This window comes from Drosophila suzukii, chromosome 4, assembly GCF_043229965.1.
Source record: "Drosophila suzukii chromosome 4, CBGP_Dsuzu_IsoJpt1.0, whole genome shotgun sequence".
Taxonomy (NCBI): Eukaryota; Metazoa; Arthropoda; class Insecta; order Diptera; family Drosophilidae; genus Drosophila; species Drosophila suzukii.
This window is the reverse complement of record NC_092083.1, coordinates 819,658-839,732: the sequence shown is the minus strand read 5'-3', so window position 1 is coordinate 839,732 and position 20,075 is coordinate 819,658. Positions and strand designations below refer to the sequence as shown.

The window sequence follows — 20,075 nt, the reverse complement described above, 5'->3', positions numbered from 1 at the left end:
CGCATATCTTGTTTTCAGAAGTCTTATTTTATTATTCCCACGTTTCAGCCTAGTACTCAGATCGGCTAAGAGTTTCACTAGTCGAAAAATCCTGTTCTTTGTACTGTGACCGAAGTTTTCGAGGTTCACTCGCAATGCATGGTCTTACTGTCAAGCAGCTGGCTTAAACAACAGTTAAACGGAAATCAAATCAATAGAGCAATTTAAAATAGAAGTGTCTGCTGGTGCACAAAGAACTAAAATTAAAATAAATGGAATGTCAAACGATTGTTTTTATTTATGTAATTTAGTAGCTTAAAGCTTCTTTCCCGCGCTACCGCTGTCCAGCTCCGAGTCTCAATGGGCATATTGGACCTTGCGGAAGTGGGAGCCGGATTGGGGGAACCGGGTTGATCCGCTGATGCAGCAGAAAGTAGCCCAGCATCCTGGCAATGGCTGGCTATGGCTTCTCCAACTGTTCCTTAGCGGGCGCCCTATTTTCCTCCTCCTTATAGAAGCCAGCGCGTCCTCCAGCTCCGCTTAAGCTGCCAAGTAGCTGGTGGTGGTGGTATCCGCAGTCCCAATGGAGAGGTCGTCGGAGATCGTATTACTGGTGGACCGCAACAAAATTCTTTTGGTCAGATCTTACTTTCTTTGCGAGGACGCGCCCGGCAGGATGTCCACGTAGGGAGCGAAGTCCCACTCGGCATGTTCCTTCCCACTGGGATTCCCTAGCGGATATCCTCCAGCACTGCAACTATTCTGCGGATTTGCCCTGTTGTGGTATTGCTTCCTGTCGGTGAAATCTTACAATGAAGGGCCACAGCTTGGATTAGGCAAACTATTTCATCTGCACTGACCTCTTGCAGTCGATTTTGGGGTTTTCCTCCCATTTTTAATTTATAGTTTCCACATCGCCCTTGCACGAACACCGCCAAAGATTACATTTCTTATTCTTTGGGCCGCGGCTAAAGGCGTTCGTCGAAATTCACACGCTAAAGCTGGTACATCTGAGTACCGCGCTGAAAAACAGACCCGACGAAAAGCGTTAGTCGCTTATTTGCCTCTCGCTTAGTCCTGTGGTTAGCTCGCGGTTTTCGTCGATGTGAATACATGTGGTATTTTATTAGTATGCGGTCGCACTAAACGGCTTGGCTAATTCCATATGCCAGAGAGCGAGACAGAAAGTTGTGGAGGCCATGACGTCACAATGGCCAAACCGAATAGGACCAAATTGTGGGAATTAGATAAGGAGGCTTATTTCCAAAAAAAATTGTATGCTGTTATTTGCGGGTATGTCTCAAGATTATGAGCATCACCACCAACCAATTTGGCAAAATTAATAACACAGAAATGACAAAAGAAAAAATTAAAAAAATAACAAATGGAACTTTGGCATATTCTACCTTTTTTTATTTAGCAGGCGTCTTTGAATAATTTCCGTATTTTTTATACCCGTTTCTCATAGACTTAAAGGGTATACTAGATTTGTCGAGAAGTAGAAGGATCTGGAACACTAGCCGAGTCGATCTAGCCATGACCGTCTGACCGCCTATCTGTCCGTCCGTATGAACGCAAAGATCTCGGAAACTATAAAAGCTATAAAGTTGGGACTTGGCATGTAGATTCTTGAGCTTCTTGGACAGCGCAAGTGAGCTTATGCAGGGTGCCACGCCCACTCTAACGCCCACGGTTAAACCTGTCTAGCACCTACATGTTTCAAGAATTTGTAAAAGTGTAAATGCAATTTGGTTAAAGTTTAAGCAATTCCCCATTTCCCTCGCACTCCCCTTAGCTGAATAAGGGGTATTTGACAGTCGATGGCATCGACTACAGAGTTCTCTCTTGATTTATTAATTAATTTTAAACATTTATTTTATTATTTCATTTAGCATATTCTTGCGCTTTTCCGACATATCTAAAAGGGGCAACCGCGTTCTTCTGGCAGCTGCTTGGGAGGACCTTACCAAAAAACAAATACAACCTGCCTTGAACAGGGCTGCATCCGATATATGTATACCTTGGCGAGTAGTTCAAAATATACTGTGAGTGACTACAACTGGGGCCATTCTGAAAATTGGGATTTATTGTTTTATTATCGAGATGAGTGAGTTTACAGTATACTGGATTGTATTAAGTCACCTAATTTATTTTGACATCTACGAAGTTTAACAATAGTTTAACATTTATTAATGCTTGTTAAAATATAAAACTACATTGAAAGAACCCTATTTGATAATTAAAGATTTAGGTATGTATTTGTATTGCAGGGTGGGTCGTCAGTTTGTATTAAGTATTTAGACATTGGCTTTCCACATCTTTGAAAATATTTTGTTGATTACGTTGCAATAGAATATATTATGGTCTATTACTTCTGTGAGACTATTTCGATTTTTGGTGGTGGCGTGATAGAAGATGGCCTTGTTGTTTTCGACGCCTCTATACTAGCTCTTCGCGCAGCTGCGGCCATGTATGACCCGTAGTACCTACTTAGCATGTGCGGATCAACATGGTTGAGTTCAATATATGCATTTGGAATGGCTACTGCCAGGGTGGACGGCCTCGCGGCAGTTGGGGGCCCTGCAGTGGACTCTGCCAGTGGACATTCCTCTAGTGAGCTAGACTCCTCGTGTTGGCTACTACTACTGCCCAAGGACCTTGCTGCCGAGCTGGAAATTGAGTAGTTGTGCTGTTCAAGGTCTTCGGGATCGTGATCGGGGTCGGCATCAAATGAAGACAGCCTGCCATCGCTTAGGTACGAGTTATTGTCCTCAACGGAAAATATTTGCTTCATGGTTCCTCCGCGATTTTCTTGGTCGTCCGTCTCCGGATAAGAATCGGGATCGGGATTAATACTTTCTTCTACCACATCAACGTTAACTTCAACATCGATATCAGTGTCAATGTCGGCATCAGTCACAGGTTGTTCCAATCCCAAAACCACTTCGCGGTGTATAGTTTGCTTGGTAATGACTGTGTGATGCGTTTGAGTCGTAGTCCTCGCCGTGGTCGCTGGCCTGGCTGAGGACTCTTGATCTTCAGAGACAATATCAACGATCTGGACATCGGGTGCCAGTAGCGAGGCCACGTCGAACTGACGCTTCCGTGTCTGCGAAAACATGTTTGCAATGGTCGTTGTCGTGGTAGAGTTGATATATGCAATGTGCTGATGCTGGCCATGTTGCTGCTGGACTTGGGCTGGTTGGATCACCTGATCCAGATGGTTGGCCTGTTGTCGTTGCATCACTATGGCCGGATCAGCACAGGAGTACTGTGACAGGCCGGGTGCTGAGCTCCGATTAAGGAACTGGCCTAAATACTGATGGTGGTAGGGATAACCCAGGGACGACAGTTGCACTGCGGACTGGGAGTTGGGCGGAGGTGGGGTTGTGAGATCCAAGGGCGGCGGGCTGGGCGAGTCAGTGCTGGCATCATCCACCGACAGACCCATATGCTTTCGGACTTTACGCTGAGCCTTACGACGTCTGAAATCGCCTTTTCGAAAATCATCCATGTTGGCTGGGTGTATTGCCCAGTAGTGCCCCTTGCCGTTGGCACTGCGACCAGATTTGATAAAACAATCATTCAGTGAGAGATTATGTCTGATGGAGTTCCTCCACCCCGGACCGCGGCTTCTAAAATACGGATAATTATCCAAAATATATTGGTAAATGTCTGACAGGACCAACTTCATCTCAGTTGAGCTCAAAATGGCCATGGCTATGAGGCCAATGTAGCTGTGTTGCGGCTTAGGCTCCTCGGGTTGGAATATGCGTTGCGTTTGGGGGAAAAGTGAAATGGTTGAGAGCGCGGCCATTCGGTTTACTGCAGGAATATTGCCTGATGCATGGGGTCCGTAAGGACTTAGGTGCAGCCATGGAGCATTTGCGCCGGCGCCGGCGCCTCCGGTGCCTCCGTATTGGGGGCATCGAAATCGTTCAATATTAAGGGCGTAGTTGTACAGCTGCAGGCGATATTGCTCCAGAGCCATCGTCGTGGCTTGAGCTTGCGGATTTCTCGGGGTTCCAAGAGGATAGATGCTGGGCACAGTTTGCTTAGGCCCATGACCGTTGTTTGATGTGGTCCCTTGATCCTGGTCGGCCGTAGTCGCCTGCGAAGCACCCAAGTCAGAGTGAGCCATTTCCTTTCCTTACAGCCAGACTACAATGGTCTTTGCCCCATCAAAGGAGATCATCGAACCTGTTTAAAATAAAATAAAAACCATTCTGATTAACATTACTTAGTTATGTTTGAAACAAGACAATTTTGAGTAACAAGTATAACTGACAAATATTCTAAAGCACTGAGCAGCCGTATTTTTCGCTTACTTGAACACCATAAGAAGTCACTACATTCTACTTTTGTATGTAGAGTTTGATGAAAATATTTTTAATTTTTAAGTTAAGTTAGATCATACAGCCCTTACAATCAGAAATAACAATATTTCTTTTTATGCTCAAAGTTTAAACATTGAAGTTAATTTGGATGATCAATTTTTGGGACCCTTTAAAATTTTAGCAACGGACTAGAAGTTGACGAAAGTATATTTTGGTAGAAGGGTCAAGAAATAAAACAAATGTTTCGCTATAGTCTAGTCACTAGACTCTAGTGTCTTAACTATAAGATACCCGCTAAAGGGAGTGTGAGGGAGATGGAAATATGCAAGCGACCACTATTCTTAAATACACAAAAATTCACAATTATTTCCTTAAAATTAGTCCATTGTACTATAGAATCCAAGTACTATAGAATTCTAAAAATAAAATTTGCTTGCAGATCGAATAACCGCGCGAAAGACATATCGATTCCCTTCGCGGGTCAATTAAAATGTATGTTTATTCGAAATGGTAAAAAATTTGCTTTATAAACAGTTAAAATAATATTTTTACCACGATATAGCCTGAGATGTTCATTATACCCGTTACTCGTAGAGTAAAAGGGTATACTAGATTCGTCGGAAAGTATGTAACAGACAGAAGGAAGCGTTTCCGACCCCATAAAGTGTATATATTCTTGATCAGGATCACTAGCCGAGTCGATCTAGCCATGTCCGCCTGTCCGTCTGTCTGTCCGGATGAACGCTGAGATCTCGGAAACTATAAGAGCTAGGCTATTGAGATTTGGCGTGCAGATTCCTGAGCTTCTTACGCAGCGCAAGTTTGTTTCAGCAATGTGCCACGCCCACTCTTACGACCACAAACCGCCCAAAACTGTGGCTCCCACAGTTTTGATGCTAGAATAAAAATTTTAACTGAAGTGTATTGTTCTCATCAATACCTATCGATTGACCCAAAACAAAGTTTGCCACGCCTACTCTAACGCCCACAAACCACCCAAACCTGTGAAGCCCACAGTTTTCATGCTAGATACAAAATTTTAACTGAAATTCATTGGTCTCGCCAATACCTATCGATTGATCCAAAAAATTTGACACGCCCACTCTAACGCCCATAACGCTTAAATCTGTCTCCCGCCGGTAGGTGGCGTATTTTAATCTCGCTTTGCTGCTTGCATGTCTCCATTTCCCTTTGATCCCTTTAGCTGAGTAACGGGTATTTGATAGTCGAGGCACTCGACTATAGCGTTCTTCCTTGTTTTTGTCTATAAATGTTATCCTCGTTACTCACAGAGTAAAAAGGTATATTTGATTCATCGGAAAGTATGTAACAGGTAGATGGAAGCGTTTTATAATGTATAATTGAAACTTATTTGGGCTCAAATTGATCCCAAAAATTTAATTTTAGGTGTAGTGTCTTTTTACCCACACTTATTAAGTTGACACTCAAAGAATATTTTTTTGTGTCTATATTCTTGAACAGGATCACTAGCCGATTCGAATTAGCCATGTCCGTCTGTCTTTCTGTTCGTCCGTCCGAATGAAGTCTGATATTTCAGAAACTATTTGCGCTAGAAAGTTGGGGTTAGGCATGCAGATCTAGCTGCTTGCGAAGTCCAAATTTATTTCATCACCCATCTACGCATTCAGCAGGGTGCCACGCCCATAACGCTAAAACATGTCTAGCGTCCACATTTTGTAATATTTTGTAAACGTGTAAATGAGATTTTGTTCAAACCGAAATATTAAAAAAGTTATAAGCAAATAAAGTGTGGAATCTTCCTCGGATTACCTCTATCTAAGTAACGGGTATCTAATAGTCGTGGCCATAGACTAAAGCGTTTTCTCTTGTTTTTAAATGGTAATTCATGTTTCAATCATGTTTCTTTTTTTATGTGTTTACACCTTTTTATGGTGATTATTGTTCATATATCTGACAAATAGGAAAGCTTTCATAGATTACCAATAACGACCCCACACTTTAGGGGTTGCCCTTATATTACGTAATCATAAGTTTGCCGAATTCTAAAATGTAATCAATTTGTCGTACAAAAGAATACATGGTTAATGGCTTAATAAATACTGATGTCGAGATATTTCTCGCCAATTTTGAGCTAAGTGAAGATAATACTTGTTATACCCATCACACTCAGAGAAATAACCGTTCTCGATTCGATTTTCGTTCTGAAAAGTGAGACCAGATCGGTTTATGTTCTCGGTTTAAACATCGAATCGATCTTGATTTCGAGATGAATGGTTTTCGGATTTAAGCATAAAATGTTCTTGTCCCCAGACTCCATTCTTAAATAAAAATGCAATTTTTTTCAAGTTATACATATTTCAGCCTAAGGGCCTTCATTTGGAGGAATGGTTTCACAATATGGGATAACTTATAAATGTAGTTCCTTTTATTTCGGGCCTTTATGATGCTGTACTCGCGGAGCAGGTCCTTTAATTTTTCGTCACTTTTTATTTCACTCATCAACTAACCGCACACTTTGCGACTCAGGGTCGCAGCTAACTTCGATACTTTCCCGATAAATCCGTATCTCTCTCCTCTCACTTTCATTTTTTCAACGTCTTATTCTCACTTCCTCTTTTAACAACAACAAAACCGAGATTGCTTTTTATTCGGAATAATAAAACCGACATAGCTTTCGCTCAATATCGAAAAGAAAAAGTGAGAAGACAAAAGTCTCGAACTTAGAAGAAACGATCTCGGTTTTTTCGATCTAAATTTTTCTGGGTGTACTTTTGTAACTATAAAAGATATAACTTTACTATTTAAAGTAGTTACTTATCCATCTCTCATGGATTTGCTCTTTAAAATAGTTTTTTTTTCGGAAAAATCCTTTGCTGCTTTCATATCTCCATCTCCCATTCGCTCTCTTCAGTTTAAAATTGGCACAAAATATCACGACACCAATATTTATTAAACCATTAAGCATATATAAGCTGCTTTTTCTGAGGCATATGTGTTCGTCACTTCCAGACGAGTTATTTGGGGTTGGAATGCGTTCAAACAAAAAATAAATAAATAAATAAATCCAATCCCTACTCGAGTGCTACGTCAGATTCTCTAGTGATAGATCACCGACAATAGTCCAAAAAAACACCTAACAAACCAAAGACCAATTTTGCTCACCTTTAGTTGCTTATGCAACACCTACTACTGTGCGAAAAAAGTAAGGTAAATTTGTTTGTAAAGTGAAAATTTTTATTTTCCCTTCTACCTTATCCACTTTTAAATAATCCCCTCTCGATAAAATATTTTTCCAGTCCTCGAAACATACCAAATAGTCCCTTCCCGGTATAGCCATCAGCGCATTCTCCGATTTTATCTCCTCAACCGACTCGAAACGCGTTCACCGGAGTGGTCTCTTAAGTCTTCAGAATAGCAACAAGGCATACGGAGCCAAATCTGGCGAATACGGTGGTTGTTGAAACGCAAAAAAACCGAGAAGACCCGATAACTTTATAACTCTTAAACTCCACCACAGTGTAACAAAACTAGTCAAAACAAGAAAGAAAGTTAACTTCGGCACGTTTCTATACCCTTGCAGGTCGTTCCCGTGGGAGAATTGAAAGTGCAAAGCGTTCCGATTTTTAGAAAACAAGAACTAATACCAAAAATATTATTTGTTGTTTTATTTAAATTTACTAACGTGTATGTTTGCCGAAATCAAAATATTACACCCTTTGTATTATTAAGACATTAATTATCTGATCGTTCCTATGGCAGCTATTTGATGAAGTCGTCCGATTTTATTAACATTTTATTTGAAATTCTGAAACATTAAAAGAACGATATTCCTAAGGGTAGAAGAGAGAAAAAAACGAAGCTATAATTCTTAAAGAAATATTTGTTTATGATTCCTGCGGGAGCTATAGGATATTGTTGGCCGATCGCGCTCGTTCATACTTATTACTACCTGCAATATATATAAGACTTTTAGGAAGGGTTTATCCCGATAGCTTTAAAACTGCGGACAGACAGACGGACATGGCTAGCTCGACTCGTCTTGTGATGGTAATCAAGAATATATATACTTTATGGGGTCGGAAACTTCTCCTTTATTGTGTTGCAAACTTCTGAGTGAAATCATTATACCCTCTGCAAGGGTATAAAAATGTCCCGATCTACTACTTAACTAATTTTTTTCTACCCCACTTCATTTTTGTTCATTTAAAGAAAGTAAGAATACCTTTCGACTGCTTATCCCACGTTGTGATCGGACTATCTATGTATGGCTAACGACTGTAACGTAAAATAGGGTTTTATTACGACCGTCTTTGTATCTTACTGTGCGGCCTACGGCCTGACCAATGCTCAACACAATAATGATCTTCGGAGTTTATGTTAATAAGTGCTCCTCTTAACGCCACTTTTGAAGTGATGTGCAGTTTTTATTTGTTTTGAATGATATATGTAGTAAGAGTACTCCTCAGCTTTAAGTAATTCAATGTTTACGGTGATTGGTATATCTGTGGAAAAATCCGATAGCAAATTATGAGGTGCGGCACACATGTTATTACCAAAAAAAAGCTGAGAAAAAAATGACAAATCTACAAAAACAGCTAATTGATAAAACTGAAGTTTTCAAACTATATCTGTCCAGGCAGAACTGGTAGAGGTGTTAGTAAAAAAGGTTGCTAGGAAAACGTCGTTCTAAAACTGAATCAACTCAATATAAAAATTAAACAAATGCACAGTAGAATGCTTTAATCGACGGTGCGCTAGAAATGAATTTATTTTGATCTACTCGAGATTTTCGGTTGCATTCCGCGTACGCCAAATGTGGAAAATTATAAAAAGTATTAATTTCATTAGTCAAATATTGATTTAAACAAGAAAGGAAGTTAGCTTCAACAAGCCGAAGTTTGTATACCCTTGCAGCTATAATTATTAAACTTAAATATACAATAAATGATATTCCCAATAGTATAAGACAATATGTCAAAAAACACCGAAGCTCTAATTTGTTTCATATTATTTTCGTTAGGAGGTTATATGTTAAAAAACACCAAATATATAATTAAAAAAAAAAAATTTTTCCAGTTATTCCTATGGGAGCTATAAGATATAGTTGTCCAATCCGGCTGGTTCCGACTTATATACTACCTGCATAAGAATAAAAGCTATAAATTTGCTATTTTTCATGTAAATTCTTGAGCTTATTGCATCCTATCCGCGATCTCAACATATGGTTATTTCAGTTAAAATATTTTTCTACCATAAAAACTGGCTTTTATAGTTTCCGAGATCTCAGCATCCATACGGACGGACAGACAGACAGGCAGTCGGACAGACGGACATGGCTAGATCGACTCGGCTATTGATGCTGATCAAGAATATATATACTTCTTGAGGTCGGAGACACTTCCTTCTAGCTGTTACATACTATTCCCCGAATACAATACACTCCTTTACTCTACGAGTAACGGGTATAAAAATAAAAACAAGTCTTGGAATAAAAAATAAACTACGTTATTCGTAACGTAAAAGTGTATAATGTATTCGCTCTATAAAGTCTAGAATGTTGCAATCGCATAATTTTGTGTTAACGTTTGTGTTAACGTAAGAGTTACGATAAAGAATAGTTGTTGTACTGTAAACAAGAGAGAACGCAATGGTTGATGGCCTCGACTATCATATACCCATTGCCTAGCTAAAGGGAGTGCGGGAGATATGGAGATATTCACGCAAAAAACATCTGTTTCCGAGACTGCACACCACACCACCTAGTAGTATATTCCTTTCCTTGCTTAAAACTTTTTAATGAATGTTTAAATTTAAATAATTTAAATATTGACATGTAGATGGGTACTAAAAATCGCATTTACACTTTTACAAAATCTAAAAAAAGTGAGCATTATATAATGCTATAGCCTCATGGGCGATTTTGGCACATCGATAAAACAAACTTACGCTGCTTAAGAATATCTACAATCTTTATGAGCTTATGTAGTTTTTTGATGTCTCAGCGTTCATACGGACAGTCGGACATGGCTAGATCGACTATTTTCGTAATTATCTAACCCATAAAATATATTTAGCGAACTACTTGTTTTTGTAAATATATATAATATAGACAATGAATTGCGAGTCCTAGTGCACGGAACGCTAGACCCAGATGTGAATTATAAGCGACTTTTGCGTGGAAGGTTTTTCGTTAGGGTACTTTTTTGTAGTAATTCAACTATTAACTATTGCAATAACAAAACAGACATGTCACGTGAACGTTACTATGTTAACAGTAGTTAAACGATTAAGGAGTAAATAAAGCAAAAACAAATACATATACAACTATTTTAAGTAGTGTTGTACATTTTTATAGATACATAACTATATATACATATATATGTAAAAGTGTAAATGTGATTTTGTTTCGTTTATTAAAAGAGCCATCTAAATGCCCAAAATTAATTAAATCGGAACATTCACTAAAAAGTTATGAGCAGTCTAAGTTTTCAACGCCAGGAAGAGCTAGTTCGCGAAATCGAAAACGATCGCTTGCCGCTGGCATATATTCATCTCCGTCACACTCCCTTTAACTGAGCAACGGGTATCTGGTGGTCAAAGCACTTAGCTATAGCGTACTTTCTTGTTTCATTCTAAGTCCATCGGAATCTGCTGTGTAAGCAATATAGTTAGGGGGCGCTTTCAAAAGAAGTACTTCAATAGAAATATTTAGATTTTTTGGAAAAGGTTTTAGGTTTTAACCTAAATTAACTATTTCCTGTCGAACTTACATTTTATAGGCCAAAAACTTGTCCATATTATTATTATTGTTATTATTCACTGTCACTAAGTAGGTAACCGTTTATCGAACAAGTTACACATAAACAACACATAACACTTTAAGCACAGGTTTCTTTGTCGGGCGCACAAGCTTAACAATACTTGTGTTGTAAATATTTTATTTACAGTATCATGGGCAAATGTTGACGGAAATCAGGAACGTGCGGTCGACGCGGTGTTCGAATTAGGTCTGAGTCCGTCCAAAATGGCTGAGGGCTTGGCCATAAGGGTGCAAGCAGTGCGAGTGTCTTGCAGGCCACGCCTCGCCTTGGATTGCCGTTTCCCATTGGCCCAAACAACCCCGGCGCGCAGGGTGGCATCCAGATGTAATCGGTGTTCTGTGGCCTGTCCTCTTCAGTCTATTCATGGCATTAGCGCTGTCTCTGTTAGGCATTTTGAAAGTTCGGAGGGGCACGAACAAAGCGATACACCTACACCTATCTTGTTCTAGCACTCGCACTTCCGATCAGGGAAGGAAATCATGAACTACTTGCAGTAAGTTTTAATTCCCATTGTAGGCACTGCAGTATATACAGAGCTGATATACATCCAAGTAAGTTTATGTGAATTGTTTTCACATGTATAGATTGAGGAACAGCGAATTTACATTATGGGTAATCAATAAAAGCGCCATCAGATTGCTTATATACGGGATTTCTTTTAAATGAATTTGTTTTTTCAAAACACGCTAATAAAACAAAAAAAACGGAGCACATGCAGAACTAATGATTTTATGAGGTTTACGCGCTCATATAAGAATAAAAGGTCACCGGTATTTATTATTATTGTCCCTAAATTAAGTTAAGAATCGTGTTTTGTTATAGCGCAATCGTCTTTAGCAACCACAACCAAAGATGCCTTCAGGATACTTCGGCCTAAACCTTTTTCTTTCCAAATTATTGTATATATTGCTGAAGATAGGAAATTAAACTATCTCAAAATAAGAAAACCTGAACCATAAATTCTTCAGCATACCGTTTCTTTACAAAAGAAATAGTTTTACTGGAGCACAACAACTAACGCTTCAAAAAATATAAATATGCTAGTAAGGTCGCCCGCAGCTTCGCCAGCGGAAATTTCGTAAATAGATCGCTGTATAACCCTATACTTTTGACATGCTTTTATCTTTGCTACTTAAACTAAATTTAAAGCATTCCTCATCTCCACACCACCATAGAGGTAGAGGTTATGGCCCGTTTTTTTGTGGTTTACAATTCTGCAAGACTTTCCTATAAACGATGTCTTTGGATATTTCCCATATACGTATATATACTATTGTTAATAATTACTCACCGAAGGAAGTTTAATCCAGTCCTTAACCATATTTTGTCTATAAAGTTGATTATTCACAGTTTTTTAAAAGGAATCAAAAATCAATAACATGATTAAATTTATCTAAAGATGAAAGCCGCACCGAACAAAAATATTAATAACAGCCGTCACTCCTAGAGTAAAAGCGTATATTGCGTTGGAAAATATGTTTAAGGTAAAAAGAAGGTTCTTAGACCCTCTGAAGTTATTTATTCTTGACTTGGATTACGAGCCGAGTCGATCTAGCCAAGTCCGTCTGTCCGTCAAACTATAGGCTGAATGACCACTTACGTGGCCATAAATCCATTTTTCAAAAATCGTTACGCAAGTGGATCAATAATTGAAAGTTAAATAACTGTTTAGAACGGTTTTAACAAAACATGTTTGATGACATCGTAACAAAATAATTCAACTATTTGTTTGTGAATTTCGAGTATATATATATATATAACACATTTTCTTAGCAATTGAGTGTTTTTTTACCGCTTTAATCTTTAAATAAAAATAAATACTCAACTTTGAACACAGATATAAAGTAAGTTTCATCTAGTTTCACATTAAAGATTACACAACAGTGCAACAACTGTTACACTCTTGTTCATATCAATGTAATCTTAAAGTGCACTTTTGCGCACTTTTTCTTAAATTCGAATTTAAAGCCTAGTTCTAAGAATTTGTGTATGAATAATTTTGATTCTAATAATTTAAAAAAAATATTTTAGACCACAATTTTTTTTCAAAAAGGCATGGACACGCATTTTTGCAGAAATAAATATATTTTACTTAAACTCAAGGTCACTTAGCCTATAGTGCGTCCGTATGAACGCTGAGATATCGAAAAATAAAACATCTAAAATGTTGGGATCTACTCTGTAGAATCTGGTAGAGGTCCGTAATAAAGACCTATATCGGTCTTCATTTATCAACACAGAAATGATACGTCATATAGTATATACTAACTGCAACAAAAAGACTACTTTTGGGTGAGGTTCAACGCGATAGCTTTTAATCTAACCTAATCTAATTTTAGGACTTATGACCTAAAATACCAGCCAAGGATGTACATAAAACCATATTATTATTAGACCTGCGTGTTAAAAAAAAATTATTAGCTGTTAACTCGTGACAATAATTTTGCTTTAACAGCTTGATAGTTAAATCTATCTTTTCTTGTTAAAACTGTAGTTTATTTTTATCATTTCATAAAATATATATACTGCAATGAGCCTTTGAGGTATTTTGCTGCTCTCTGTGAACGACAGTACAGCGTGCGAAGACGACTACCAGAGCTGTTCCCAATTGATTACTTTGTTAATAAATTCGTAGTTTCAATAGCATTACAATAGCATTACTATTTTCTTCAATATCATTGAAAAAAAACGCAAAATACCGAACATTTTTTTAAAAAGTATTGTATAATAGTATTATACAGTTTTACTTTACAAATTTGATTACCAGTATTATTTAAATTCTTAAGAATGGCGGTCCGTTGAGACCGTCAAGACCGTAAACTACAGTATTGTTTTAAATTAGTTTGACATTGAAAATGAATATTCCATATCCATATCCATTATTTTTTCGGAAAATTTTATGATTTTTATCAATCACCCCTTTAAACATTAAAATTTAAAATTGGATTAGCAGTCCATGAATTTACAATTCCGGCTCCCTTAAGGCGACCAAAAAACTATTGACTTTCAAATCTTATTTCCCTTTAAAATTTGTTCTATAAATGTCCTTAGTTAAGTGTTTCACTTGTTATGGGCTTGAAGATTCAAGATTCAAGTGGATACTACCCTTAAGGAAAAGAGAACTTCTTTTTGTAAAATTGTCGCGCTAGTCTGCTCACATGATTAACACAACACCAAAGCTTTTACGTTTCAGTTTTTAAGTAATTATTAATTTAATTTAATGTATCTAACAGGACAAAAGAAGAAATTTACTACATGGCGAGTTTTCGACCCAGAATATTAGTGGCACTCTGCCTTAGCTGGATGTTTTGTTTTTTGGCCGTTCTCTGGAAAGAACTTCAAGTTTACTCCAGAAGATCCCTAAATGCACTGGTATTTCAACAATTGTATTATTTTAAATCTACCTAATCCCGGTTGAAGGACTGCAAGCCCGTATGCACATTGTTAAAATCTTAATCTTGTCGACTCCTAGTAAAACTTGTCACCTTTGTGGGACTGGCGGATGCACAACCACTTTGAAAGATTGCCAGCAATGCGATTAAGATTTGCCAAATAATCCCCCTTTGTCATTCAATACTACCATCTCATCTTTCTAGGACCGAAGGACTTTATGAGTAAACATTTTGTTCGAATCATTATTATTATTTGTATTCTACACTTTCTTTTTAAAATCGGATGAGATTATAGTGGCATCTTTTATGAAGCTAAATGGGGTTCTATACAATGGCAGCCTCATGGAAACCACTTTAAAGTGTTCTTTGGTTTTAAAGGATGCTTTTCCTCACATGTTTACGTAAATAAACAATATAACCTACCTGATTTAAATATTCTTCTTTAATAAAACAAAAATAGTGGTATCTTTAAAAGTCGAACTTTACACAGATATGAAAGTTGGTAACTGGTGACCCAATACAGAATATAGGATCAATACAGGATCACTAGCCAATTAGTTCTAGCCATGTGCGTATGCCCATACTTTTGCTGCACAGAGAAAAAAACGGAACAATGCCCGTTTGATATTGTTTAATAAATGTAAGCAAATGTAAATAAAGTTTAAATCAAATCGGACGACTTTATCAAATAGCTGCCATAGGAATGATCAAAGAATTAATGTCAAAATAATACATAGACCGTTATATTTCGTTTTCGGTACACATACACGGTAGTAAATGGAAACGGAACATTATCATTAAATTAGTATGACTATTTTTTAGTTTTCTAAAAATCTGAAAGCTCTGTACATGCAATCCTCCCACGGGAACGAACTGCAAGGGAATAGAAACTTCGGCGTGCCAAAGATAGCTTCCTTTCTTTTATTTTAAAAGGTAGAGTCACTGGTACATCAAAGCCGCGTCATTTGAATATAGTGTTTGATCAGCATCGCAAGTAAGATTATAACTTTAAAGTGATAAACAACTGGCCAAGTCGGGTGATTACCACTCGAAAAATAAGATCAAGAATATATATACATTATGGGGTCGGAAACGCTTCCTTCTACCTGTCACATACTTGCCATCGAAAAAATGTTAGTGGCATTTTTTTATCCAGTCGGCTAAGAAGCGTGTTAAGAAATCCAAAATATGTTGTCAAAGTTTGTACAACTATATCCCAAATAGCTATATTTAATGTTTCGTTTCGTACTCCAGTAATTTTGGAGGAATCGAAAGAAACAAAAAAGGCATCGATGCCATCGGGCCGCTGCCTACCAGTATGACTTATCATATTCTTTAACACTGGCTATCGCCGAACTCCATCTCACAGTAGATTGAAATGTGTGAATTTGTTGGAAATTGATAAGAATCTTTTCTTTGAATTAAAGTGCAGGTGCGTTCAGATTTTTTCTTTCTATTAACGTTACGGAAAAGTACAACAATTAAAATTGAATCGGGTTAATAATACTTAATGAGAAAATGAGAATTGATGTGTTTACCTGAACAGGTAGTAGCCATTTTTGTCCGAATTTGTAACTCTATGAATGAAAAGTGCTCGATCTTGTACAGTATTTATATATTCTTGATGATGTGATATATGCACAGACAAAATATTTGTTTGTAAATACATTTTTACGATAAATGAACTGTTAAATTATGGTCTAATGGGGGTTGAAATAACATCATAGGTCTTTTCATATAAGTAGCCCTAGTTTAGTCAAGAACATTTGTTTGTGTGTGGCATCCTGTAACTTTCCTATAAATTTTGCTCGCCAATAAAAAATAAAAACCCCAAAAAAAAACAAATTTAATATAATAGATTATACACGAAAAAATATTTTCTTAAGTATGGGCTCCACAAACACTTGCATTATGCGTTTTATTGTCGTGGCTTTATTACAAAAAAAAAGGAAAGAGCGCTACCCAATACTTAGCTAAAAAGAGTGCATCTCACTTTTTTTCGAAGATATACAATGCCAACACCTCACGTAGCGTCAGTTCCTTTATTCGCGTATAAAATTTTAATGAATGGTCCGATTTGAATAATTGACATTTGGTATTTATAGTTTTATTGATTATAATCAGAACGAAATGCCATATAAAAACCAATAAACAAAATGTTTAAAAATGTGAGGCTAGACAGGTTTTAGCATTATATGCGTTTGTGGGCGTTAGAATGGGCGTGGCACCCTGCTAAAATAAACTTGCGATGCGCAAGAATCTCTAGAATCTGCATTCCTAATCCCAACTTTCTAGCTTTTATAGTTTTCGAGATGTAAGCGTTCATGCGGACGGACGGACATGGCTAGAAAAAACACTAAAACAATAGAGAAAGAAAAAGTAAACAATAAAAATCACTGCAAAATCTGCATGTAGAATCAAAACTCTATAGATGTTATTTCCGAAATCAGGATATGATATCAGATGTCTTAAATTGGTTTTGGTAAAACTCGTGAATACATCAATACAAAATTCATCCGAATCCGCCCCAAGAACTCCGTATATTTGGAAATGGCACAGAAATCGTTTATATGAAAGCAGTAAGCTAAAAACTAACCGAGTTTCCAGAGACATAGAATGGTCTTAATTTAGCAAACCTTTACAAATCATATAAGAATACATTTTAAGTACAAAGTACAAGTTACGGAAGTATAGTTACTCATCGTACATCTATTAAAACAGAAGAACAATACAATTTTTCTGAAACTTATTTTCTAGTGCCAAGACAGTTTTTATTTTTATTTTTTTTTTCAACTGCATACCAACTTTATTGAATGATAATTCGAATGATCCCAGTCAAACATTAATCCATAATGCGTGCAAATTGTTTGATAATCACCAGTCCCGAAGGAGTTAATGTATTTTGTGAAGTCCCACCTAACAATGGAAAGTAAATACATACATTACTGCCAACGAAATCGGATATGAGGGTAGTTGAGCTACACTCATAAAAATACCTAAAATTTCTTCTACTAAAAGTACAAGGCAGGGACCTAAAAAATAATGCACCTTAAAAGGTCTTAAATAAATTAGGAACACCAATAAGCTCAAAATTGGTCAATGTATGCAAGTCCATCATGTCTTTCATTTTGTGAGTTTAATTTTTATAAGGCAATGGTAAGAATTATTTGATGAGTTTTATTATAAAACTCAGACAAAAATCGATGTTGATGAGTAGATAAAAATAAAAAACACCCATAACGATTATATGTGAGTTTTGTTTTATAAAACTTAAAATTAAAGGTAAAAAGTGGGCATTTCTGTAAATGTTTTTGTGCTAGGTTTTTTTATTCGTGATAAAAAAAATTGTTCATCATTCATTCATCAATAACGAGAATTGCCTGAGATTAATAATAAAAAAATAAAAATCAGAAATAATAATTACAGTTTGAGTTCTTTGTATTAAACTTATAATGTTTCGTTGGACTTTTTTTTAATTTTATAAGCTGAAATAATCAAAATTTAATTTTCCTTTTAAACTCAAAAGTAAGTTAATAATAATAATAACTGTTAGTAAAGACTTTACAAAATTGATAGTCGTACATAAAAGTCTGACAAGAACTTTAAGCCAGTGTTTGTAAGTTTGTAATCTGAGTAACGGGTATCTGATAGTCGAGTCGAGGCGTTCTCTCTTGTTTGTTTTATGGGTTTGAATTGCGTTTGGCCTGTTTTAATTAGTTTTTGACATTACACTACAGCATTACATGATTACTACAGCTAGGCTAAAGATAAAGCGAGTCGACCTTTGTATGCTTGTGGGACCAACCAATCTCAAATTTATGAAGCGTTTTTCAGAACTTCCAAAATAAAGACATTTCTACGAGTGTAGCCTTTCTTGCTCATTTGCTATTAGCTCAAAGGCACAAACAAGATTGCCACTGCTCGCCGACGGGAAATTGTTAAACGGTATTTAAACAGCCAGCCGAACCAGGTCTGGGACAAGGACAAAGGCCAGCTAATCCCAAGACGCACGCACTACAGGAAGCAACCACAAAAATGTGTAATTTTAACAGTAACGGAGCAACAGCGACATCAGTCATGCAAGAATAACACCAACAATAAGGCGTATCAGCGATGCGAGGAAAGGGAAAGGACACTAATGAAATAAATGGAACAGCGCTGCTGAGTACAGCGTGGGATGGGCCAGGGTGACTTTAAATGCGGACAAGTGAAGTGGGTGGGTGGTGGCCGCTGGCTGGTGACTACCAAAACAATTATTCCTATCTAGGGTGTGTCGGTCCGCCATTGGCGCTGGAGCAAATTCTACGGAGGCCGGTGTGGCAGTACTCTGAGCGTATAATCCGTTTACAACCAATAAATCCCATTGGGGAATAGAAGCCATTGAAACTCGCTAAGCTATATGAACACAGACTCTTGCTGTGTGGTATCCACGTGGGCTATGGGCTTCAAAATCCCAAGCCCCTCTCTCTAGGAAGGACAAGAAGGGAGGCTAAAATCGAGTGCCTCGCCTATCGGATACCCGCTACTTAGCTGGCCGGTTTCAAAATAAACAAGCCTCCAGATATTACCAAGTGCAATTCAATTGGCGCGGCAAATGTTGTGGTGTGAGCGCCTTTACCGACTCTCAGTAGCGAGTGCTGATCAAGAATCGATTGCTCCTACCTGTTATTCCACCTGTTGATCATACTTTCACTTTACGAGAAACGAGTGTGCAAATTATATTTATTCTTGATCAGCATCCCTAGCCTAGTTGATCTAGCCATGTCCGTCTGCCCGACTGTCTGTCCGTGTGTACGCTGTGATCTCGGAAACTATAAGACCTACAGAGTTGAGATCTTAGATGTAGATTCCTTATCTTCGAAACCAGCGCAGGTTTGTCTCACAAACCAAGCAAACCAAACCAAGTTTCGCCCACAAACCAACCGCCCAAAACTGTGGCTTCTACAGTTTTCATGATAAAAGAAATGTTAACTGAAATGTAAAGTTGTCGTCAATACCTATCGATTGACCTAATAAAAAAGGAAGTATTTGTAATTACAAAACTCCACACGATCCATCGAAACTACTATTCTTTAACCATATCCAATTATTGTGGTTTGACTTTGTACTTTTTTCGCAATGTTGCAAACCTAAAAAAATCTTCAAAAACAGCAAAAAAAAGGAGAACTAATTATCTTTTGTTTTAGTTAAAAGTAATATCAAAGTCAGACTGAAAAGAATTTGACGCGATTTCATTTTTGGGAAAAGACTGCTATAATTGAGTTATATGAGCTTCGAATTGGTGTTGTAATTGGGAGGTTGCGACAGATGTTTGAACGACACAATTGAAACCAGATACCTGTTTATTATCTGATAAAACTGGTTGCGTTTTCACATTGAGGGTGTGCAGAATTTTATTCATGGTGGTGTTTCTCAACAACTCTGTTCAACGCCCCAAATTTACGCACTTGATAGCAAACACTTTACTTAATACACACCCTTTAAGCGACTTCTTCATAAAGACATTATTATAATTTAATAAGTACTCAATTAAAATCGGTTTAAGTTGTCCGATAGAGCTTTTA

General features: G+C 37.3%; 1 protein-coding gene across 2 annotated transcripts; it reads right to left on the bottom strand.

Annotated features, from left to right (window-relative positions):
• Nucleotides 1-2,087: 2,087 nt before the first annotated feature.
• Nucleotides 2,088-11,300, bottom strand: fd102C (forkhead domain 102C). 2 transcript variants are annotated; one of them, XM_065867420.2, is made up of 3 exons: nucleotides 11,069-11,300; nucleotides 3,669-4,179; nucleotides 2,088-3,614 (listed from the first exon to the last, which is right to left on the bottom strand). In XM_065867420.2, the coding sequence occupies exons 2-3, from the start codon at nucleotides 4,118-4,120 to the stop codon at nucleotides 2,348-2,350; spliced, it is 1,719 nt and encodes a 572-aa protein (XP_065723492.1). In that variant the 5' UTR covers nucleotides 4,121-4,179; nucleotides 11,069-11,300; the 3' UTR covers nucleotides 2,088-2,347. The 2 variants fall into 2 exon arrangements, with proteins under 2 accessions (XP_065723492.1, XP_016944003.1); XM_017088514.4 differs by having other exon boundaries at nucleotides 2,088-4,179; nucleotides 11,069-11,299.
• Between the last annotated feature and the right edge of the window lie 8,775 nt (nucleotides 11,301-20,075).